The sequence below is a fragment of the Enhydra lutris genome, unplaced genomic scaffold (genome assembly GCF_002288905.1).
Source record: "Enhydra lutris kenyoni isolate GAN:26980312 unplaced genomic scaffold, ASM228890v2 scaffoldscaffold21, whole genome shotgun sequence".
NCBI lineage: Eukaryota > Metazoa > Chordata > Mammalia > Carnivora > Mustelidae > Enhydra > Enhydra lutris.
The window spans coordinates 16,351,573-16,377,313 of NW_019154105.1; the positions used below are offsets into that span (position 1 = coordinate 16,351,573).

The 25,741-nt window shown below is 32.8% G+C and overlaps 1 protein-coding gene across 1 annotated transcript in view; it reads left to right on the forward strand.

Moving 5' to 3' along the window:
* LOC111149284 (trans-2,3-enoyl-CoA reductase like) overlaps nt 1–25,741 on the forward strand; it is a 100,284-nt gene that overhangs the window by 21,626 nt on the left and 52,917 nt on the right. Inside the window, exon 2 of the mRNA XM_022506266.1 lies at nt 5,636–5,687. Within this exon, the coding sequence (XP_022361974.1) occupies nt 5,636–5,687 (52 nt within the window). The remainder of the gene's footprint in view (nt 1–5,635; nt 5,688–25,741) is intronic.

Here is a 25,741-nt window from a genome sequence, read left to right on the forward strand (position 1 = left end):
TTCCATTTAAACTGTATAGAAGAACTACATCAAACTTAAAAAAAATTTCACAGAAAAGGAAATCATCAACCAAATGAAAAAGCAACTTATGGAATGGGAGAAAGTATTTGCAAACCACATGTCCACTAAGGGGTTTGTTTATAAAATAGACAAGGAACTCATACCAATCAAAGCAAAAGATCAAATAATCCAATTTTAAAATGGGCAAAGGAGATTAAAATAGGTATTTTTCCAAAGAAAACATACACATGGTCGACAGACATGAAAAGATGCTCATCATCACTGATTATCAGGAAAATGCAAATTAAAACCACAATACAATATCGCTTTGCAACTGTAGACAAAAAATATCAAGTGTTGGCCAAGATATGGAGTAAAGGGAACACTGTACACTGTTGATGGGATGTAAATCAGTACAGCCATTGTGGAAGACAGTATGGAGGTTCCTCAAGAAAATGAAAATAGGACTATCTTAAAAAAAATTAAAAAATAGGGACGCCTGGGTGGCTCAGTGAATTAAGTGCCTAACTCTTGATTTTGGCTCAGGTCATGATCTCAGGGTTGTAAGATTGAGCCCCACCTCAGACTAGCTGAGCATGAAGCCTGCTTAAGATTCTCTCTCTCCCTCTCCATCTGTCCCTCCCACACACTTGCACTCTGTCTCTTCAAAAAATAAAAATAAAATAAAATAAATTAAAAATTTGAACTATCATATGATCCATTTATCCAATTTTGAGATATATATCCAAAGAAACTAAAGCTGTCATCTCAAAGAAATACCTGTAACCCCATTTTATTGCAACATTGTTTACAAAAGCCAAAGTATGGAAACAACCAAAGTGTCTATTAACAGTTGAACGAATAAAGAAAACACAGTGTGTGTGTATATATATGTGTGTGTGTGTGGTGTGTGTATAAAATGGAATACTATTCAGCAACCAGAGAAAGGAACTTTTGTGATTTACAGTAATGTGGATAAAGCTGGAGGGCATTATGCTAAGTTAAATAAGTCACAGTGCAAAGGACAAATACTGGATGATATTACTTATGAATGGAATTAAAACAAAACAAAACAAAACAAAAACAAAACAAAACAAAACAAAAAAACACCTAACTCCTAGAAACAGGGTAGAAAAGTGGTTTCCAGGGGCTGGAGGGTAGGGGAAATTAGGAGAGGTTGGCAAAATGGTACAAAATTTCAGTTATAAGATGAATAAAGTCAGAGAATCTATTATATAACCCGATAGGTGTTAAGGTGATAACACTGTATTGTATGGTTGAAATTTGATGAAAGTGTAGAACTTGAATGTCCTCACCATAGACAAAAAATATGAGGCGATAAATGTGTTAATTAATTCAATGGGGGAAATTCTTAAGCAATGAGTGTGTATATCAAATCCCCACATGGCACATTTTAAATATCTTACCATTTAATTTTTCAATGCTACCTCAATAAAGCTGAAAATGTATCGTAAAATATTTTAGTTATGATATGAAGTTTATTTATTAGTAAAATAATATTTGTTCACTCAGAGTACTTCCTATCCATTCCAACTAAAATCTATGCAGTATATGCAAGTATGTATTCCATTAGCTAATGTAAAACCTTCCAATGGAAATTCTTAGAGGAATATTTTTCTCCTTCTTGAATTAATTAATCTTAAAATATGATTCTCTAGGTTAGTACTCTTCCATGTATCTCAAAAACCAGGAACAAAATGTTTATGCCAGTTAGCAAAACTGCACCAGATATTTTGCCTGTATGTGTGTGTGTGTGTGTGTATGTGTGTGTGTATTTTCATGCCTCTGTATTTATTCATTTCTATTCAATTCATCTTTTATTCTGTTTTCTGTATTGTTGGACACATTTCTTTTCTAAACAAAATTTACTGACAATTTTTGGTTTGTGCATTCTAATTACTATCAAATGAATTTCAAAGAAGTTGTTTTTCCTTATCCCTTAATTTTCATTTCTTTAAGCAGGATAAGCAGTATTCTGAAGAAATCTGTTCATTTCAAGGAGATCCTGAGAGAGTAGCTAAAATTTGGTTCTAAAAAGTAGTAATAGTACAAAAGAGTTTAATTGTGTAATATTGCAGTATGTGTGTAGGTGGCAAATTCAAGCAAATCCTAGATTTCACTTCAATGCGAAAAGCTTTAAGTCTATCAATTCAGGGGCACCTGGGTGGCTCAGTGCATTAAACCTGTCTTCCGCAGAGTTCATGATCTCAGGGTCCTGGGATTGAGCCCCACATCTGGCTCCCTGTGGCCTCTCTGCTCAGCAGGGAGCCTGCTTCCCCCTCTCCCTCTGCCTGCCTCTTAGCCTACTTGTGATCTCTTTTTCTCTGTCAAATAAGTAGATAAAATCTTAAAAAAAAAAAAAACAAAAAACTCTGTCAATTTAAATTGTTGGATAAAGTAATAATGACCCAAAACTCAATCATGATCAATTGGAATTAGAAGTAAATTTTCATTCAACTAACAAACACCATTTACCTTGTCTACTTAACATTTTAAGATTAATTTCCTCTAATGAGAAAGAAACATTAATGAAGAGAATTTCAGGATTTCAGATGTCAGAATACTTATCTCTCCCATCTGTACAATTAACTGTGATTTATAAAAGTGAATAAATTATTGTGATGATAGTTTGTCTTTTTTAAGAGGTGTTAAAACTTGCTAAAAAGTAGAAGTTATTATGAATAAACTTCCTGATGAAGCTACAGAGACATGGATTTTAGTAATCAGAAAGTCTTATATATTCTGTTAATTATCATCTTTTCCTCTCTTTGTGCTCTGAGTACAACTGAAGGGCTGGAGGAGTTGATCAAGCACAGTCTTGTGGCTAATTGAGCAATATTGTCTGAATCATTTAATAGTTAATTATTTTTTTTTCTTCTGCATTTGACTAAAATTGCTCCAGCTAGGGCAGTTCTCAAAGATTTATTAAAAATCAGCACTTTTCTAACATGTGAAAGTCAAATGTAATTTTTAAAAAGTAAATTAAAAACTTTGTTAAAAGCTTGCAAGAACAACCCATTTCTGCATGTAGGTTTCTTTCAGGAAAGTATAATTTTCATTTTGAAAATTTGCAAATTCAGAGAAAAAAATGCATATATCAAATTAGAAGACTTTCATTTAAATTATTCTGGTAAAGCATGTAGCTTTTCCCCAGAAATGTACTTGAGAAAGACTTTTCATACCAGATTTAAAAACTTCTGTTTTCACATGACTTTGCATTCACAGCTTTATTTTTTATTTCAACAAAAGTGACTTTAGGGCGCCTGGGTGGCTCAGTGGGTTAAGCCGCTGCCTTCGGCTCAGGTCATGATCTCAGGGTCCTGGGATCGAGTCCCACATCGGGCTCTCTGCTCAGCAGGGAGCCTGCTTCCCTCCCTCTCTCTGCTTGCCTCTCTGTCTACTTGTGATCTCTCTCTGTCAAATAAATAAATAAAATCTTAAAAAAAAAAAAAAGTGACTTTAAACATTATTACATGCTATATGGTGCACTAGATATTGAAACACAAACTACAATAACACCAGGTCATTGTCCTCAAGGACTTCAGAGATCATTGGAACAACTAGCATGTAAACACAAGATAATATGCATTCAAGTGATAGCTGAGTAACAGTGAACTCTAAGGAGTTATTGATCATGAAAATTATTTGTTTTTCCAGATTAGATGGCTCTTGAAATGAGTGGTGGACAAATAATTGATACTCTATAGAAAATAGTATATGGATTTTAGGCATCCTTATAAGAGGAAGCAACATATAAAATTGTTTTGTGATTAAGTAATGGTAAGATAAAGCCATGAAAAATGTTAAAACAAAGCACCATGTTTTAAAAAATAAAATTCATATATAAAGCTAAATTATCAATATTAAAATGAAATATAATTATGTTCAAGTATATAAATATATATTACCCTCTCTAAAAACTGTTTTAAAAATATTTTCTAGGGGCGCCTGGGTGGCTCAGTGGGTTAAAGCCTCTGCCTTCGGCTCAGGTCATGATCCCAGGGTCCTGGGATCGAGCCCTGCACTGGGCTCTCTGCTCAGCAGGGAGCCTGCTTCCTCCTCTCTCTCTGCCTGCCTCTCTGCCTACTTATGATCTCTGTGTGTCAAATAAATAAATAAAATCTTTAAAAATATATGTATTTTCTAACATCTTCCAAACAAGAGCAATGTTATGAGATATTTGGAATTTTCAAACAGATTCTTTAAGGTCCTTTGCACTACCCAAATGAGAATTAATATCATCATTCATTCTGTGCTTCAATCTTAGAACATTTTTATTTAGTAAACCATACATAGAAGGAATCAGAAAAAAAAAAATTCTGTGAATAATGTAGCACACCCTTGGTTATAAGTCTATTAATAAGAGAGTGGAATATGGTAAAATCAGTGCACTCATTGTTATACTTTTAATATTTACTTAAATATTAAATATAATATAATAATGTTAATTAGAATTGCCTGGAGTGTTATTATGTGCCATCCTTTATGCACTTTTATTCTTCACTTCACCCTCCCAAAATAGCTGTAAGATTTAAGTGTAGCAATAAAATACACTGTGAACACAATAGTCTATATGTGTTTAGAGAAAGGAAATATATTTTCTTATATGGTCATGGATATGTCCTTTGCCATAGATCTTCAAGTATTGTTGTTGTTGTTGTTGTTGTTGTTTTTAATAAGCCCGTGAAAGGGATCAGGGGTAGAGAAAAATTTCAGTTTGCAAGTTTGGTATGAATAAAGTCAGATGGTCAAAAAAAATGTTGTGATGGCTTGAGGTGTTTAAATAGAACTCTCATCCTCATACATTTTATAGTTCTGATGAATCCATATATCTAACGTGAATAAATAGTAACAATAACAAACTTAATTATGCATCTAATATATATAACATGAATTTTGACAGAACTATAACATTTTGGGATAGGATATTTAATGTTACCAATGAGGGGGCTTGGATAGGATATTTTTCCTTTTGATATTCTGAAGTAAACATTTCCCTCTGTTGCCCATATAAATCATCTTCATATACTGAAGCTCCTCTGTTACAAACTCTTTTACCTTCTGTCTATCTCATATATTTAGTCGTATTTTAATTGGTAATCTTACCAGTTTGGAAAACAGAAATTGAATATTATGGACAAAGAAGATTCAAAAATATATATATATATTTTTAAAGATTTTATTTATTTCTTTGACAGACAGAGATCACAAGTAGGCAGAGAGGCAGGCAGAGAGAGAGGAAGGGAAGCAGGCTCCCCGCTGAGAAGAGAGCCGGATGCGGGACTCGATCCCAGGACCCTGGGATCATGACCTGAGCTGAAGGCAGCGGCTTAACCCACTGAGCCACCCAGGCGCCCCTCAAAAATATATTTTTGAGATGAACATTTAGAGAAGCTCATAAATTAACACAATTATTGCATCATACAAAAACAAAATTTAAAAAAGCCATACAGATGCAATATTTTAAGGCTGTCAAAGTAGTAATGATTAAAAAGTCAAACAAAACACCCTTGTTATTTCATAATAATTTTATACTTTAATAAATTATGTTTTCTTCTTAAAATACAGGAAATAAATACATATTTTTCTCTAAATATTTTATTTTCCTTTTTAGGTGGTGCAAACATCTACTATTCACGATGTTAAACAAAAATTCCACAAAGAATGTAAGTTTTATATATAATTCAGAATTTATGTTACAGTTTTCTCAAATTAGTTCAAATGTATCTGTAAGAATAAGTTCCATATTAGAATGGAAAAGTGTATGGAAACCATATTTTTATAGGAAACTCAGAAATAATATGGTATATACCTCTTGACTGTGAGCATTTTCATATCTAATTCTAATCTACAATACTCTTACTTTTTCACAAAATTATTTTCTCCTTCATATTTGAACATTTATGTTATATCAGGAAACATTCTATTTATGAGAGATGTTATTGAGACCAAGTATTTATTTATATGTAAGGAAAATATTAATCAAAAATTTTACTCCATGTATTTATACTGGCCAAATCTCTTTCACATTGGAATTCTTTATACAGTAAATTAAAACTACATTATTTACTTTTATTAATAGCTAAATTTACCTCATTAAGAGGTCTATTTGTTATTTACTTAGAAATATTTATATGATGTTTATTTAAATTAGATTTTTATTTTATAATTTTCCGATAAAGTTTATTCTTAACTTAAAGTCAAACCAAAAACAAAGTCAAAAAATTGCAGGGAGACCAGAAATCAAGATCAGTCAAAACACCTAAGAAAAAAAAGAATGGAGATAAAAGACAAATAAGGAGAACTCTCCCTCCTGGAAACCCAGTCCTCTGATGAGTGTATTTCCTTCTTTACAAGATTAATAATTCCTATTATAACTCCAGGGTCTGCAAATAAACAGCATCAGAGGTATCATAATAAAAAATTTATTCTATGTCAGAAAGTAAAGAAGTAAGTTTATAAAAAATCTAACAATTGTAGTTACATACATAAGACTACTATTATTTGAACGTATTTATGAAACTTAACACGATATTCAATGTTATTGGGTTTTAAATATCCTAAACATAAAATATTAAGGCAATCAAGACATAACTTTGTTTTGTTTCATTTTTACCATTGTAAATTGTTAGTATTAGTACCACTTTTCTGCTTGCTTTTTATTATTTGGTAGATACATTAAACGGAATCTCCAATTGATTGCCTGAGGGTAGGGAAATAGGGAGATGGATAAAGTAGGTAAAAGAGATTAAGAAGTACAATCCTCCATTTATGAAATAAATAACACATGGAGATGTGTTATACAGCATAGGAAATATAGTTGACATAAAAGCATTGTATGGTGACAGATGATAACTTTACTTCTCGAGGTGATCATTTCATAATATATATAGGTATTGAATCAGTATGTTGCACACCTGAAAATGATGTATTATGTGTCAGTTATATTTTAATAAAAAAAGAAATACAGTATTCAAACAATTTTCATTCGTTGTATTTCACTTCAAAAACTTATTGGTTTTTAAGTTTTACAAAGCACAAAAACATTTTTTGCTGTGTTACATTACAGAGAATTATCTGTAAGTCAATCAAATTGGAGATTCTGTTTAGCTTTACATTTTTCTTAGTTCTATTTTCAAACTTTCTTTACTGTGATTTTCTTGCACTGTAAAGTGACTATCTTTTCCTCTTCCTGGTTTTGTAATTTTTTGGTTCAGCTTTGTTTTAAGAGTCATCTTTTAGATTACCCTGAGGGTACCACAGCAGTCAGACTAGTGAAGAAATAGAATAGGAAGGAAACCACAATTAAAATATTAGCTGTTAAAATAAGAGGGAAAGAACAATGGTTTCATGAAAAAGAGATTCTAATGAAACTTTGAATTATATGTGTTCACATACATGCAATTTCATCTATTTCTTTTCTTCTTCTTTTCTCCAAAAAAAAAAATATGAAATGCCTCAGCTGCAATACTGTCTTTCTGTACCTCCACACATGCCTCTATTCATACTTGTGATGATTGTTCTTGCTTGTATCTTGAAGCCTCTCCTAGAGACTCTCAGAGACCATCACACTCATGGCCCTATAAGACATGCTCTGTTTACTCTCATTTTCTCACAAAGGTTGTGCAGAAGAATTAAATCTTGTTAGGGCTGAGCTGAAAAATTAAGAATCATGGAAGTCTAGGTGACACTCTGACTAAAACTATGTAAATATTTTATAAGATTTCAAGAGATTTAATAAAAACCAACTCTATGTTAAAAAACAAACTCAGGGCACCTGTGTGGTTCAGATGGTTAAATGTCTGCCTTCGACTCAGGTCATGATCCTGGGGTCCTAGGGCAAGTCCCACATCTGGGTCTCTGCTCGGAAAGGTCTGCTTCTCCCTCTACCCTTCCCCCCTGCTCATGATCTATCTCTGTCTAGCTCTCTCTCTGTCAAATAAATAAAGTATTTAAAAAAAAACTCTATTACATATTAAAGCTGAGTAGCATAACCTTATTTCATGTTACTCAGATCAACAACTATTCCATGATTTCTTTATTTTAAATTTACTTTCATTCTCTTTTTGGGGTACAATATGACTTTATTAGAACAATTGTTAAAATTTTGGAACATTATAGGACTTATAAAAAGCCACAGGCAACTGTGTATGTACTAATTTAAATCTGTAATGTTATATTCCACTTTGTGGCTTTGATCAATCAACAATCAAAATGTTTGCCAGAATAACAAGTAATTATAGTGCAAAAATTCTGCCCAAATGTTACAAGTTATTTTCTTGTGCTTTATCACACTCAAAAGTATTTAAAAGTATTATCTAGAAACTTTTATTTAAAAGTATTATTTTAAAACTTTTAAAACTATTATTTAAAACTTTTATTTAAAAGTATTATCTAGATTTCCTTAGAAGACTGATGGATGCAATAGCATGGATAAAATAGAAGACATATTAATAAATAGTATTTAAAGATTTTTAAAAGCAAAGGTCTAGTGAATATATGCTTTCAGAATTCTGTCATTACTTGTCTTAGGAAGGAAGCCAAGGAATCTAAAGCAGAGATTAGACAATACCATTACTGTATAAAGTTGTATAAAGGTAGGATTTCATCTAAATAGTTTTAAAAAACATCTTTTTTTTTTCAAATCTTTAAAAACTTTTATTGGTTTTGTAGCTAAAAGTGATTTGCCATCACAAGAAGATAAGGTGCTCTGAATACTATTACAATTTCATGCATAATCTCTAAAAGAACTAGCCATCAACCACTTATTGTGAATGATGACTTCTGTGATTGTTTAGTGAAGGTAAATACCATAGTTATAATTAAAATGAATGAGGAAAAAACTCTCTAAAGATCTGGTATACAAGGGAAGCCATTTTAGCTTTCTTTCTAGGTTAACAGAACTGAATATAAACTTCATTTAAACCAAAGGCTAGCTTTGCGCAGTGACAGTATCATAGCCAATGAGGTTTATCCGAGGCGCGATTATTGCTAATTAAACCAAAGGCTGATTAATGGCCTCCATAAGCATACCTTGTACACCTGCTTATAAATGAGTAGCCTAAGGGAAAACTATCTATTCCATGGATATCAATCAATGCTCCTACTGCCTGAATTCCTTAACATTAAAATTTGTGATTCCTGCCTATATGCTAATCTATAATCTTCTGAACTTTTACAAGAAGTACAAAGTATACAACCATACAAAAACTCTTCATTCTCCAGAGCACTTTCTTTCCTGTGAAGAGCATGTTTCCCTGGCAACTATCCTAACTTAGGCTCAAATAAAACTCTCTTTCTAAAAAAAATTTAAGTATGTATATATGTGTTTATATTTATAATTTATATATATGTATATATACGTGGGTGTGTGTGTGTATATATACACACACATTCTACTAGAAGAATATGTATATATTCTTCTAGTAGAATTCTTCTCCTGAAGTCAATATTGCACAATATGTTCACTAACAAGAATTTAAGTAAAAATTTATATGTAAATATATATACATATATGTGTGTACACACACACACACACACACATCCTTTCTTTTAGTACTGTGGTATATCATGTTGATTGATTTGTGAATATTGAACCAGCCATGCAGTCCAGGAATAAATCCCACTTGATCAAGGTGAATAATTCTTTTGAATGTACTATCGGATATGATTTGCTAGTATATTTTGGGAATTTTTGTATCCATGTTCATCAGTGGTATTGACCTGTACTTTTCCTTTTTAGTGGTGTCTTTGTCTGGTTTTGGAATCAAGGTAATGCTGGCCTCATAGAATGAGTTTGGAAGTTTTCTTTCCACTTATATTTTGGAGAAGAGGTATTAACTCTTCTTTAAATGTCTTATATAATTCCCCTGTGAAGCCATCTTGCCCAGGACTTTTGTTGGGAGATTTTTGATTACTGATTCCATTTCTTTGCTGGTTATGGGTCTATTAAGATTTTGTATTTCTTCCTGTTTCAGTTTTGGTAATTTGTATGTTTCTAAGAATTTGTCCATTTCTTCCAGATTGCCCAGTTTGTTGGCGTATAATTTTTCATAATATTCTCTTATAATCATTTGTATTTCTTTGGTGTTGGTTGTGATCTCTCCTCTTCCATTTGTGATTTTATTTATTTGGGTCCTTCCTCTTTTCTTTATGATAAATCTGGCTAGGGTTTTATCAGTTCTATTACCTGTTTTGAAGAACCAGGTCTTAGTTTCGTTGATCTGTTCTACTTTTCTTTGTTTCTGTATTATTTCTTTCTGCTCTAATCTTTGTTTAAAACTCTTATGTTTTAGAGTATCTAAAAGTTTTGTTCATTTAACATTGACAAATCCACAGTTTTAAAGTTGGTGAGATATAAAATCTAATAAACATTTGAAGAATATTGAATGGGATTCAACCTTTATGTAATAATGAATTGCGTAAGATTTGTTAAGTGTTTTCAGAGTTACATCAATGTTTATTTTTTCAAAGCTTATATCAAGGTTTGTATATAATTGATAAGATTAACCATGTGAGATTTTGATTAATATGAGCATTTGTACCAAACACTTGATGAATAGTTTCTTTCTAGATAATTCATCAGAAATATTTTGGATCCTTATTTGACACTAAGGTTTGAACACTTCTTCTTCTTCTTCTTTTTTTTTTTTTTTTTGGAAAATTGTAGGTAGTAAATGCTTTTTAGTGTTTCTAGATCATGTTTCTTTTTAAATTATCAGAAAAAATTAGGATGCTGTGACATTTTGATTTATAGTAAGAAATGTATATTTGGTTTTCATCCCAGTTTCTGGCACAGAGCTCCTAAAAACCTTGGGATAGCTTAAGTAATGATAGCAACAAAATGTCTTTTGTAATGTTAATGAGACAAATTTTGGACTACACCTAAGAATGGGGGCTTGTTGCTAGGAGGTTTGGAACTTTCAGTCTCACCCCCAGGCCTCTGGGCAAGGGAAGGTCTAAAGTTTGAATCAATTGTCAAGAGCCAAGAGGATTGAATTCAGAGAGCTTCTGGAGAACATGTGGAGATTCAGGAAGTATGTTTTTTTTCGGACAAATCATTGAAGATCTGAGATATTTCTCCATCCTTGTATTCATCTTTTCCACCAGACTCTTTCTGAGTTGTATCCTTTCATAATAAAATGGTCATCTAATGAGTAAAATATTTATCTGAGTTCTGTTAGCAGCTCTCACAAATTATTGATACCTGAGGAAGAGATCATGGGAAACTGTTTTATAAGCAGTTGGTCAGAAGAACAGGTGACAAACTGGACTTGCAACTGACATTTGAAGTAATGGAAAGGCAGTCCTATAGGACTGAACTCTTAACCTGTGGAATCTATTGGTACCTCCAGGTATACAGAGTCAGAATTTAGTTAAATTGTAGGATGCCACCGTGGTGTCCCAACCACAGATAGTTATGGAGGAACACCCTCCCTCCCCCAACACATGTTGAAATTGGTTGCAAAACCCAAAATAGATGTTTTAAGCCCTCCAAAAGTCAGAAATAGTACCACCATGAAATAAGAATGGTATTCTATGAATTTTTCTACTCACCAATTTTTTATGGACCAGTAACATATTTGTCAAAATTGATAAACAACCGTGTTTAAGATAATTAGAGGAAACCATGAAGGGAAAGGAAAATGAAAAGAAAAGCTCTTTTCCTGTGATGTTTATCTTGTTATTGTTTTCTCTTCTTTCTTCAAATCAAAGTGTCTCAATTATTAGTATCCTTGTGCTCTTCAAACATTATTCCTCAAAGACATAGCTCTCTTAGCTTTCATTACCATCCCTGGGCTGCAGAAATCTATTTTTATTGGAAAATCTATTTCTAAAACTTATAAGCTTTTTCTCCACATAACTGTCCCTTGATAGTTAAAACCTCTAATTCTCCTTCAAATGAATTTCTTCTTGTTAAATTTCATACTTTCTGTCAATGATTACAGCATCATTTTTTCTTTTTTTGGACATTTGAATCACCTTAAATTTGTTTATTAAGTTTAAAGTGTCTCTTAAAGTATCCCTCTTCCTTCCCCATGTTTGCTCATGTTTTTCTATATTATTTGGGATAATCTATCTTTACAAAATTCACTAAATCATCAAGATATAAATGCCTTTTTGATCTCCATGAAAATATCTGATTTTTCTTAATTATACTCTCATTTTTAATTGAAATATTATAGCCAACATCAAAGTTGAATTGTTGCTATCAAATATCGTGCCTTATAATATCTTTGTATGTCTTATTCTAGTTCCTTTGCATTGATGTTTATAGTAAGGAAAATAAATATAGCCAACTTTTACCAAATAGTCACTCCTTGTTACTAATATTGTAAGAATATTTCTATGCAGCAAATATTTGAAAATACAACTTTTTGACTATCTAGTAGTATTTTAGTTTTCATTTTATAGATAAAATTCTTAGAAAAAGATTAGATAACTTGCCCAGGGTCACATAGTTAATAAATGGCAGAGCTGGAATTCAAATTCAGGGAATATGACTCTGTAACCTATACTCAAACCACTAATCTCCATTGTCTCTATTTTACTGAGTCATAATTTTAAGTTGTTTTTCCAGGAAGAAGTTCAGATATTACCTGTGTATTTTACTTCAGAAATGTTATCATTATTCCCCATTTGCAAATAGAGAACTAACTTGAAAGTTAGTTTTAGAAATTATGTAATGAATAATATTACTATAATTCTATGCATAGTTCACATTTGGTTATAAAAATTGAAATCTGTCTAATGTCACATGGCACCATGTAAGATCAGCTATTAAATTAAAAAAACAGTTAATAAGAATGATGATTAATAATGTTAATAAGAATAAGAGGAATGAATGCAAATAAGGTTTGAAATTGTCGATGGAATTTTCTCCTGTGAGACTGATCTTGGAAATAGTGATGTAAGAACTAAAGTAAAAAGTGAATAACAATCAGTTGAAGTGTATCTAGTGCGTTCTTTCAGTGTCATCAAAGAAGTTTCTGAAAGACAAACCATGTCATTTTACCCATGGCCTATGTTTTATCTATTAGTTGGTATCACCATACAAAGTTTCAATGATGTTTATAATTTATTGGACTACTTGTCTCTGAGTTCCCAGAGAGAGCCTGTGGTCAGGGGAGGGTGAGGGGAGTAGGAGAGAGAAGCAAGAAAAGGCAATGGAATTAGCAAACCAATCGCAGTTTCAGACACATAAAGGGATGTATAATTTATTGTGACAGCTGAAATGCATATAATTCTTTGCCAAAAGGCCAGGAGGACATAAACAATGATACACTTTGAAAGGTTCAAGGAAAATAACTCAAAACAAAGATAACACAGTAGAAGGATTTATGACAATAGTATAGAATGATGAGTATTCTCTAAGCGACCTGAAAGGAGCCTCCTGGACAAGGCTGTAGAATTCCCTGATCTCTCTATGAAAGGAGCTAGAAAAATGATAAATGTAATCACGGGAAGAAGTGGCAGAATGTTTTTCTTTAAAAAGCTAACTACTAACTCTATAAGTAGTTAATATTCTTTCTATAATAGTTTCCTCAGCAGCAGAAATTACGAGTCTTACCAAGAATTTAGATAAAGATATGGAAAAATTTGGCTGGTTATTCAGTCTTGTGTTAACAGTCTAGGTTACCTCTTTTTTTTTTTTTAAATTTCTTTTCAGTGTAACAGTATTCATTGTTTTTGCACCACACCCAGTGCTCCATGCAATCCGTGCCCTCTCTAATACCCACCACCTGGTTCCCCTAACCTCCCACCCCCTGCCCCTTCAAAACCCTCAGCTTGTTTTTCAGAGTCCATAGTCTCTCATGGTTCACCTCCCCTTCCAATTTCCCTCAACTCCCTTCTCCTCTCCATCTCCCCTTGTCCTCCATGCTATTTGTTATGCTCCACAAATAAGTGAAACCATATGATAATTGACTCTCTCTGCTTGACTTATTTCACTCAGCATCATCTCTTCCAGTCCCGTCCATGTTGCTACAAAAGTTGGGTATTCATCCTTTCTGATGGAGGCATAATACTCCATAGTGTATATGGACCACATCTTCCTTATCCATTCGTCCGTTGAAGGGCATCTTGGTTCTTTCCACAGTTTGGCGACCGTGGCCATTGCTGCTATAAACATTGGGGTACAGATGGCCCTTCTTTTCACTACATCTGTATCTTTGGGGTAAATACCCAGTAGTGCAATTGCAGGGTCATAGGGAAGCTCTATTTTTAATTTCTTGCGGAATCTCCACACTGTTCTCCAAAGTGGCTGCACCAACTTGCATTCCCACCAACAGTGTAAGAGGGTTCCCCTTTCTCCACATCCCCTCCAACACATGTTGTTTCCTGTCTTGCTAATTTTGGCCATTCTAACTGGTGTAAGGTGGTATCTCAATGTGGTTTTAATTTGAATCTCCCTGATGGCTAGTGATGATGAACATTTTTTCATGTGTCTGAAGCCATTTGTATGTCTTCATTGGAGAAGTGTCTGTTCATATCTTCTGCCCATTTTTTGATATGATTGTCTGTTTTGTGTGTGTTGAGTCTGAGGAGTTCTTTACAGATCCTGGATATCAACCTTTTGTCTGTACTGTCATTTGCAAATATCTTCTCCCATTCCGTGGGTTGCCTCTTTGTTTTGTTGACTGTTTCCTTTGCTGTGCAGAAGCTTTTGATCTTGATGAAGTCCCAAAAGTTGATCTTTGCTTTTGTTTCCTTTGCCTTTGGAGACATATCTTGAAAGAAGTTGCTGTGGCTGATATTGAAGAGGTTACTGCCTATGTTCTCCTCTAGGATTCTGATGGATTCCTGTCTCACGTTGAGGTCTTTTATCCATTTTGAGTTTATCTTTGTGTACGGTGTAAGAGAATGGTCGAGTTTCATTCTTCTATATATAGCTGACATTTTGTGAAAGTTATGGGAATTAAGTGGCTAGTTCCCTTCTAGAAATCTAATCACCACAGTCCAGTAAGACGCTTCACTCATGGGTAAACATCTCACTAATTTTTTAATATTACAGTTAGATTTCAAGATTGAGGTAAGTTAATAAATCCTGTTAATACTGATGTTCTGAAAAAAAAATACTGATGTTCTTGTCATTGAAGAAATTCTAAGGAATGTGCTACTTGACTTAAAAAAAAAAAAAAAAAAAGATTATTTGGGTCTCCCTGAGATAGAAATAACAAAAGAGATATGTTAGTTAACAGCATCCTAGACGAGTCTCATGCGAAATATTTCAGGAAAGGAGTGAATTTTTATAAATTGTATTTAACCCATTTAAAATTTAATAGGATTTTCAAAATATCTCTTCTTTATTAAGCATGCTATATACATCATTTTAACAATTTTATTCCACACATTGTTGTTTTCTTCAATAAAGAAAGAATCGATACAATTTGAAGCCAAATAATATTTGGTAATTAAAAAAAATAGGAAATATTTTTCAAGTTTTCACATGATTGTCTCACAAAATTATAGTTTTGGTTTTTTTGTATTTTCTTTTTTTTATAAAGATTTTATTTATTTATTTGATAGAGAGAGACACAGCGAGAGAGGGAACAGAAGCAGGGGGAGTGGGGAGTGGGGGAGAAAGAAGCAGGCCTCCTGCAGGTCAGGAAGCCTAATGTGGGGCTCCATCTCAGGATCCTGGGATCATGACCTGAGCCAAAGGCAAACATTTAACAACTGAGCCACCCAGGCAACCAGTATTTTTGTATTTTCAATTTTATCTTTAAAACAATCTTTTTTTTTCTTTTTGCTACTTGAATAACAAAAATTATTTAATTCAACTTATTTCAATGAATACTCATTCAAGTTAAATTATCAGGTAGTATGCTGTACTGCTATAGATGAATATTCATTGTCTAACCATCAAGACTTTGTAGCATACAGAAACACATCTGCCTACACAAGCATACACACATACACACAAACTGAATGATTTTCCAGAATTGCTTAATGTTGAATTCATTCGTTAAAAAATAATTAATTTTTTTTTACATTAATGTTAGTAAATGTTACTCTGTATGGTCACAGATGCTCTCTTGATTTTTTTTTTTAAGATATATTTATTTATCTATTTGGCAGACAGAGATCACAAGCAGGCAGAGAGGCAGGCAGAGAGAGGTTGGGGAAGCAGGCTCCCTGCTGAGCAGAGAGCCTGATGTGGGACTCGATTCCAGGACTCTGAGATCATGACCTGAGCTGAAGGCAGAGGCTTAACCCATTGAGCCACCCAGGCACCCCTGCTCTCTTGATTCTTAAAAGGAATTGACAGGATATATCCAACTTTATTTTTCTTAAGTCTATTTCAAAATAGTCAGCAACTTATATATTAAGAGAGAGAAATGAAATCTTAAAAAAAAAGTAGTGCTGGAAGAAGATTGCTTCTCTAATCTTGAAATTTTAGAGATATTGAGGATTAATTTGTTCAAAAGTGGCAAGTTGAGATAAAAAAAAGAACTAAAAAATCTATCATCCACCAACATATTAAGAACTGCAAATGTTTTGAGATAATATTTTGGAAAGGAACTACATATCACATTTATTTCATTATAGTGTACATAGGTACTGCAACCACAAAGTGGAATAATGTATTGTTCAGAACATGGTTTCTTATGATACCTCATTAATGCTTTCTATTGTGAAATTCAACTAATGATATATAGAAAAATACAATTTTGTTTTCTCTGTTGTCTTAACTGACTAAAAGCCCTTGTCATAAGTACTTCTCTTAACTTCCTTACTTAAGCCAAAATTGTTTTTGTGGCTTCAGTTCCAATCATAGGGTCAACCACTGGCACATATTAATGCACCAGGTGTTGAAAATAGACTTCTTCTCATTGTGACTACTTTAAAATACTGGTCAAATTTACATTGCTGTGTACTTAATGTTATCAGAAACTCATAGAAGTGTCAAAAATTCAGTTTACCTATGTGATGCATTATTGTTTGCAGAATCTTAGGAGACTAAATTGTTAGGAACCAATGCCCATTTGCCAGTTAAGTTTCATGTAATAAAACTATCATAACTAATATAATTCCCAAAGTGCATGAGGTATGATCTTGTTTGTAAGTTGTTTCATCTCCCATATTGGAACATTTAAACCTGTGGATTGCTCTGCAACATCAGGGCTGTTTTGTTTTTTTTTTTTTAATAAACATATAATATATTTTTATTCCCAGGGGTACAAGTCTGTGAATTGCCAGGTTTACACACTTCACAGCACTCACCATAGCACATACCCTCCCCAATGTCCATAACCCCACCCCCCTCTCCCAATCCCCTCCCCACAGCAACCCTCAGTTTGTTTTGTGAAATTAAGAGTCCCTTATGGTTTGTCTCCCTCCCACTCCCATCTTGTTTCATTTATTCTGCAACATCAGGGCTGTTTTGATTCATCTTTAATGACATGCTGATATTCCCAAAGGCTGATATTATGAAATAATTTTGTTTTATAATCTCTAAAAGTCAAAATGGTTGAGATAGAATTATTTGAACTTGAGCAAGTGACTATATTATAGATTCGCCAAATATTAGAAGAGATATTCTATCTTTAACAAATGAGTGGTTTCAAATTTATATTTGAATATGTGACTATGTGAAGAAATTTAAATTCAAAGGAAATAGATATCTGGACAGTGAAATATCTGAACTAGTTATGATATTGTATAAGGGAATATTCTCAATAATGCAAAACCAGAAAACACCCAGAGTACTAAAGCCACTGGTACGATGTCATTATCTTGCAAACTTTAATGAAAAGGCAATGTTTTTTGTTTTTTACTTTCTTTTCCTTTCTCTGTTTTTGACTTTTCTTTTTTTGCTACTGTTTTTTGGTTAAATTATGAACATAAAAGATTATGGACATAAAATGTTGTGAGTAATGTAAAATAGCAAGGGAGCCTATTAAGACATGTTTTAACAACATTAGTCCTCTCTTTTCTGAGACTTTGTCCCTTAAGGACATTTTCAAAAAAAACTTAGAATGCGTCACAGTGAAATTCTATGTAAACAATCTAAAGACAAGAAAATGACCTTTTTGAATGCTTTATTAATGATATTTCATTATTACAAGAAAATGTCTAAAATGGGTTATTCTTATATATTTTGTCATCTATCTAGTTGATTAAAATATCTTTAATTTTTCATGTTTCATAAAATAGGTCATATTTAAAGTTACTTGGATCTTACTGCAAATCTTTTGAAAAACAAATAATCTCATTGTTAAATTCAGATGTGCTAACATGTATCACAGTAGTTTCTATAATCCCAAAAGATATTAGTGTGCAAATGTCTTCTTTTTTTTTTTTTTAAGATTTTATTTATATATCTAAGAGAGAGAGAGCATGAGTTGGGGGAGAGGAAGAGGGAGAAGCAGACTCCCTGATGAGCAGGGAGCCATACCTGGAGCTTCACCCCAGCACCCTGGTTCATGATTTGAGCCAATGGCAGATGCTTAACCTACTGAGCCATCCAGATGCCCACAAATGTCTCATTTTCATGTATCATTTTTTGGTTTGATATGTATGTATTTTGTTGGCAAAGTGTCATATTCAATTAATGAGATTATTTTTGCAAGATAACCATAGCTTCACCTTATATTATAATAAAATAATGAACATACAAGATAAATTTCCAAAAATAGAAAAACTCACAAAGAATATTAATGGCTTTACTAAAAGCTAGAGATCCTTCTCTATGCCTATATATATAATTTCACATATCTTACATAATGTTCTCCAATAGCTTTTCCATCAACGTATTTTCTAGATATATATTGATCATCACTGGAGATATACTTTGGATGGTTGATAGACTTTTTTTGGATACACATTCAAATTGTTCTATAATAAAGAAATATTATGTTTATTTACTCAATAATGTTGAACATTGAAAAATATTTATTGAACATTTAACATGTACCATGCATCAAGATATTGACCAGAATAATTCATGTTTGTGAACTTCTTTAGGTGTATTTGTAAAAATAATAACAGAAAAGGTTGCTATCATAAAACAAAGCTTATTTGAAATCCTAACATGTGTTGCCAAATTTTCTCTCCTAGTTTATAGACTTAAAACAGTAGTTTAGAGACCTTCCTTCCTTTCCTCAATGGCCCTGGATATTAACAAGTTAATAAGTTTTGATATTTGATGAGTGGAAAACATAATTAGTATTTATTGAATCACTGGTGAATTAATTTTTTCTTATTTGAGATTTTAATATATTTTTTTCTGGAGGTTCTCTGTTCATGGTCTTAACACATATCTTTACCTACTTTGATGTTTTGCTTCTTAACAAGATAGAAGATCTTTATGGGTTAGTATATAGGACATAAACACTTTCCCCCAATTTTGCTAGAAAAATTGTTTTATATTATTCAAATTAATTATTTATTTTGGTGTGTTTTCTGTTTTGTGTAGCCTATTCAGAAGTATTATTTTCATCATCTAATCTTTAGAGATATTGATTTATGCCTTATTCTCACACTTGTAAGTTATAGTTTTATTTTTCACCTAACTTTAAAAAAATCTGTAATTTATCCTGGTATAGGGGTTGGAGTACCAAATTCTCACCATTTTAATTATATTTTATTTTTAGAATTTTATATTCTAATCGTATATTATTATTAGTGAATGTATAGAGCTATTTTCTTTCATATTTATTTTTATTATTTTCTTCAATTTTTTATGAAACAATATCTAAATGCTAGGGAATTTCTTTTATGTTACTTCTTTGGTATGATGATTTTGCCATTCTTTTATTGATAATTTTGGTTAAATAACTTCTTGATATCTCTTTTGTGTATTGTTTAGGGTTCATAAGCTTGAATTACAAACATTTTCAGGGACATGATATTGTGTATATATAAGAATCCAAACATTTGGGGCGCCTGGGTGGCTCAGTGGGTTAAAGCCTCTGCCTTCGGCTCAGGTCATGATCCCAGTGTCCTGGGATCAAGCCCCGCATCGGGCTCTCTGCTCAGCGGGGAGCCTGCTTCCTCCTCTCTCTCTGCCTGCCTCTCTGCCTACTTGTGATATCTCTCTCTGTCAAATAAATAAATAAAATCTTAAAAAAAAATCCAAACATTTCCATATTACCATTGCATTTAATTTTCCAGTAATTACCAAAACTGAGCCTGCATAGCACTCTTATCTTTCCACCAGTTACTTTAATGAGTACTAGTTCTTTAATGAAATGGGTTAGAGTAAAACATTCTTAGAATGAATCCACATTGACAAAGCTTTTAGTTATAGTATCTCCTAAGTGATAGTACGGTGATATTATGTACTATCTGTATACTATGTGCATTTTAATATACAGACCTCAGGGGTGCGTATGTGTGTGGGATCATATGGTAGAGAATTGTCATAAAATTTATATGTAGTTAAAATATTTACCTTTTCTACTATAGAGCTGAGAAAATATAGAGATGATCTAAAATTTGTTTTGAAAAAATTAACAAATGCATTTATATGAATAAAGAAATATTTTAACTAACATTTTTAGTGTAGAAAAAACATTTTCAGAAACTCCAAACAATATATATTAGAAATATTTTTTTTATCTTTTATTAACATGTCAAAACTCATTATAGCTTTATGTTCTTAACAATAGGTTATCTTAATTCCCTTTTAGTGTCTTGTTAGTCTAAAAACTTAATGTTAATAATTTTCAAGATGGGGGCACCTGAGTGGCTCAGTTGATTAAGCTACTGCCTTTGGCACAGGTCATGACCCCAGAGTCCTGGGATCGAGTGCCACATTGGGCTCTGAGCTCATCAAGGAGTCTGCTTCTCCCTCTGACCTTCTCCCCTCTCATGCTTTCTCTCTCTCTCTCTCTCTCTCTCAAATAAATTTTAAAAAATTCCAAGATGTACATAAATAATGTGAAAAAGTCAAAGCTTTAATGTAGGAAGAATATTTTAGATATTTTTATAGTATCTTTTTGAGGTTGACCAAATGTTTATCAAGTGAAATCTGTAATTTTGTCACAATCTGCAGTATATCTTTTTATTATTATTATTATTATTATTATTAACATATAATGCATTATTTGCTTCAGGGATACAGGTCTCTGATTCATCAGTCTTACACAATTCACAACACTCTCCATAGCACATACCTTCCCCAGTGTCCGTCACCCAGCCACCCTATCCCTTCCACCACCCTCCCCCCCAGCAACCCTCAGTTTGTTTCCTGAGATTAAGAGTCTCTTATGGTCTGTCTACCTCTCAGTTTCATCTTGTAATTTAAGTCATAAAGTTTTCTCTCACATAAAATTTCCATGCTATAAGATGCATGTCATTCTAGTATATTACTATTCATTCTTCTTTGTTTGTACTTACCTACCCAAACTTTCTCTATTTTCTTTGAGGGATCTAATAAATTCTGGCTATTAGTTTCCCCCTTCATTTTAAGCCCTGGCATTACTTTGAAAATTACATCTAAAATAAAAATATCCAATAAAAATTTTGATAATAATCCAATATTTCAAGTAGTCTCAAAACTACTTGCTTTTTCTGGAATTTTCACTTCCACTCTGCTTTAGCTACTTACCATTTGTCCACACCATGTGATTTGATATTAGTTATAATTTTAATATTTGAAGCCAAACAAACAACTTGTCCATCTATGATTCTAAACATTTCACTCTTTTGTTCTGGAACTCAGAGAGATACAGTCTCTAGAACACTACCTTTCTTCTGATTTATCATCTAGTTTAAATTATATTTTGTACTTTATCTAAACTGAGCACTTACTGGTTGATCCATATCAGTTTCTTTTTTTTTTTTTTTTTTTTTTTTTTTTAAAGATTTTATTTATTTGACAGAGAGAGATCACAAGTAGATGGAGAGGCAGGCAGAGAGAGAGAGAGAGAGGGAAGCAGGATCTCTGCCGAGCAGAGAACCCGACGCGGGACTCGATCCCAGGACCCTGAGATCATGACCTGAGCCGAAGGCAGCGGCTTAACCCACTGAGCCACCCAGGCGCCCTCCATATCAGTTTCTAACTTAAAACTCTTCTGTACATAATCTGAACTGCTCTTTTACAGATAAATCCAGATCAGACTCTTAGCTCCACTGGGCAGTTGTCTCTCCAAATCCTTAGTAGATTTACTCCTTTGAGTATTATTTTCTTTTCCTGTATCTTCAAAAGCTTTCTAAAAATTCTTTCATCAAGAATTTCCCAACTTGCATACCACTTATAGCAATGCCATGACTCTTCCTTTCTCCATCACTCAGCACTCAATTCAAAACACTTTACTTTGTCAGTATGCCAAAGACCTTTCTAAGGTCACTGGCAGTTTCCCTTTGGTTGGGGCAGTAGATCATTTTTAGTTATGTGTAACCTGAACTCTCAATTGCATTTGATTTGGTATACCACTTTCATTGTCTTTTTCTGTTTATTTGATTCTAACACTGTCCACTTGATTCTAAGACAGATTTTTTTTTTTTGTCTTCTCTCTGACCCTTCGTTCTCAGACTCTTTGAGGACTTCTCATTTGGCTTCTTAAAAGCTAGTATTTCCCAAGTTCTGTCTTCAACATTCTTCCATTTAATTTGACATACTTTTTTCTTTTTTTTTGTGTGCTCTCAACAATTCCCATGGTTTAGAAATTAACACTAATGAATGAATGAAATTAAAACTCTTTCCCAGAACTTTCAAACATATAATAAACTGCCAATGTAGCTTCTCAATATATTGTATTTTTTGCAGACACCTCAGCAAATTTCTTAGAATTTTGACACACAAAGCTAAAGGAATAAATTCAATCTGGAAACATTCAAGGTATATTCCCATATTTCAAGAATGGATGAAAATGGAAATGAAGTAGCTCAAGGGACAATATATAATGAATTTAGTTCATAGTGAATTATTTTGCAATGTAAAAATGCCATTAAAATGCTCAAGGTTTATTAACATAGAAGATTTTAAACTTCTGAATTATTTATCTGCCTCTGCTGAAAACTGTTTTTGGATTTCTCATTATTTGCCACAATTTGATAATGAGAAAGCATACTCAACCTAGGCATTCTTTTTTTTTTTTTTTAAGATTTTATTTATTTATTTGACAGACAGAAATCACAAGTAGGCAGAGAGGCAGGCAGAGAGAGAGGAGGAAGCAGGCTCCCCGATGAGCAGAGAGCCCGATGCGGGGCTCAATCCCAGGACTCTGAGATCATAACCTGAGCCAAAGGAGAGGTTTTAACCCACTGAGCCACCCAGGCGCCCCCATCCTAGGCATTCTGCTTATATTTGAACTACTGGGTTTGGGAAATGGCAAATTAATGTATTTGCCTAGCCCCAAAATAAATGAAATAGACCAATTATAAGAGCAACTATATGTGTATGTGCATAGGTATGTGTGACTGTGTAGGTATATGTACATACAGCCATATGTATGTATATACCTTTATTTATTTAATTAAATTCTTGGGTTGGGTGTTAAAATACAGTTTTCTGAAAGTAGTGTCTAACTATTAAATAACTGAGTGCTACTAAAGACAAATACCAATTCTGTACAATTGGTATATCTGAAATCAGCACATTACCTTCTCATAGTCACAGCTCAAATCTGTGTAATTTTTCATGCAGATGCCAATAATAGTCTTTTGGATACAGTTTTCTCACACACTTAGTGGCTCTAGTATCTTATCCCTGCTTATCCCTCTGGCATCAAGTTCAAGCTCCTGATCGCATATAAAGTCTTCAAAATTTTCTCACTCTCTATATATCTACATGTGTATATGTTTCTCGGTGGTAGCAAAGAAAACTCTATTTAATAGATAATTTGAAGGGTGGGGTGAGGAATATTTTCTTGGTATTATTCCCAGATAACAACTGTATTTTCATTATGAGATTATTTCTACTTGACTATTTACTTGCTATATTGTTTCTGTGACAATAATCAGTTCACATATGATTGATAAATAGGAGAATAATATTAGCCTAATGTGGAATTTACAATTATTCATATACATTTTTTTTTTCTGAGCATAGTATCATTTTGAAAGAGGAACGAACAGTAGTTAAATGCAGAGAACACAACATGAACACATTATTTTGCGGACAGATAGATACTATATCACAATACCTATTTCTTACCTGGCTCAATTTGCCCACGTGCTCTACCTTGGAAGTGTGGATTGTCTCTTTGCCTCTTATTGTTATTCAGCTGTTGAAAATATTTCTTACACACAATTCCATCAACCTTTACTTTATTAAAACAAGTTAAAGCCACACATTTTCTGTCATTCCTTTTTTTTTTCATTTATTTTAAACATCTTTTCAACTGTGTGGTATTTTTATTGTAATTATTATTGGTTTCTCTTAGTGATCACAATACAGAGTAGTACAGATTTTAAATAATATACCCCTAATTACTTCTCATAACCCATTATGTTCAGTGTATGATTTTGTGGAAGCTATGTTCCAAGAATGTATATATTTGTTAGCAGAAAATCTTATATCTATACAAACGATTGAAAGGTTTTATGTTGCTTTGTTTTAAAATTAAAGTTAATATCACATTTTAAATTAGTTAGTAGTAGTTTTGGGTACTTTGTAAATAGTATTTCATTTAACACTCACAACATCCCTAATAGTTAGGTGCCTTTGTTATATTTTTAGAAGTTTTTTCCCTTAACAGATGAGAAAAGCAAATAACTTGCTTAAATAAGATGACTAGTAGATTATAGTAAGGAGTAAAGTATAGACCGTGAATGTCTACAAACTTTGTAGTTAACTAGCAAAGAAACATTGACTTTTTTACATAGAGAAAAGGATTTATTATGTAATAACTAATTTCACATTTGGTTAAATATATATATAACTTCTACAAATTCTTCTTCAATAAAAGGCCATATATTTATTCAAATCTTTATAAAATCACATTCCTATGTGCCAGGCAATCTTCTGATCATTGCATATACAATAATAAAAATTATGTCTGTCTGTTCTCACAGAGGTTGTACAATTAAAAAATGTACAAAAAAATCTTTAGAAGTACATAAAATCATTTTAGATAGGAAGATCAAAAGCAGAGTAATGAAAAAAAAAGTGACTGGGGATTGATATGGGTTCAGATAGCATCAGGGAGATTCTCTGTATAGGAGTCATCCAAAAAACTCAAATTTTATACAGGAAATCAAATAGTTGAGTAAAACAGGGTTTAGTGCTTGCCAGGGAGTGAGACAGAGGAAAAGTAGTGCAAAGTAGTTAATCATTGATTAGGTTGTGTGATTGCACTATAGACCCTAGAATTGAGCTTAGAGAGGAATGAACGTGTGGGAAAAATAATAATAGTATGCAATTGTTGGAAAGTAGTTGATGAATCAAAGAATATTTTAGTTAGAAATAGTAGTTTAAGTCAATAGGAAGGAGAAATGGCTGTGATGAGAAAGATGCTTGAAATTTGTGTTTAGGAGTGGTGAGCCTAAGACTCAGGGAAAGAGGGGCACCTGGGTGGCTCAGTGGGTTAAAGCCTCTGCCTTCGGCTCAGGTCATGATCCCAGGGTCCTGGGATCGAACCCCTCACTGGGCTCTCTGCTTAGCAGAGAGCCTGTTTCCCCCTCTCTCTCTCTCCTTGCCTCTCTGCCTACTTGTGATCTCTCTCTGTTAAATAAATAAATTTTTAAAAAATCTTTAAAGACTCAGGGAAAGAGTGAGTGAATAGATAGAAAATCTTAATTTGAGTAAATTGAGGAACAAAAGGACAGG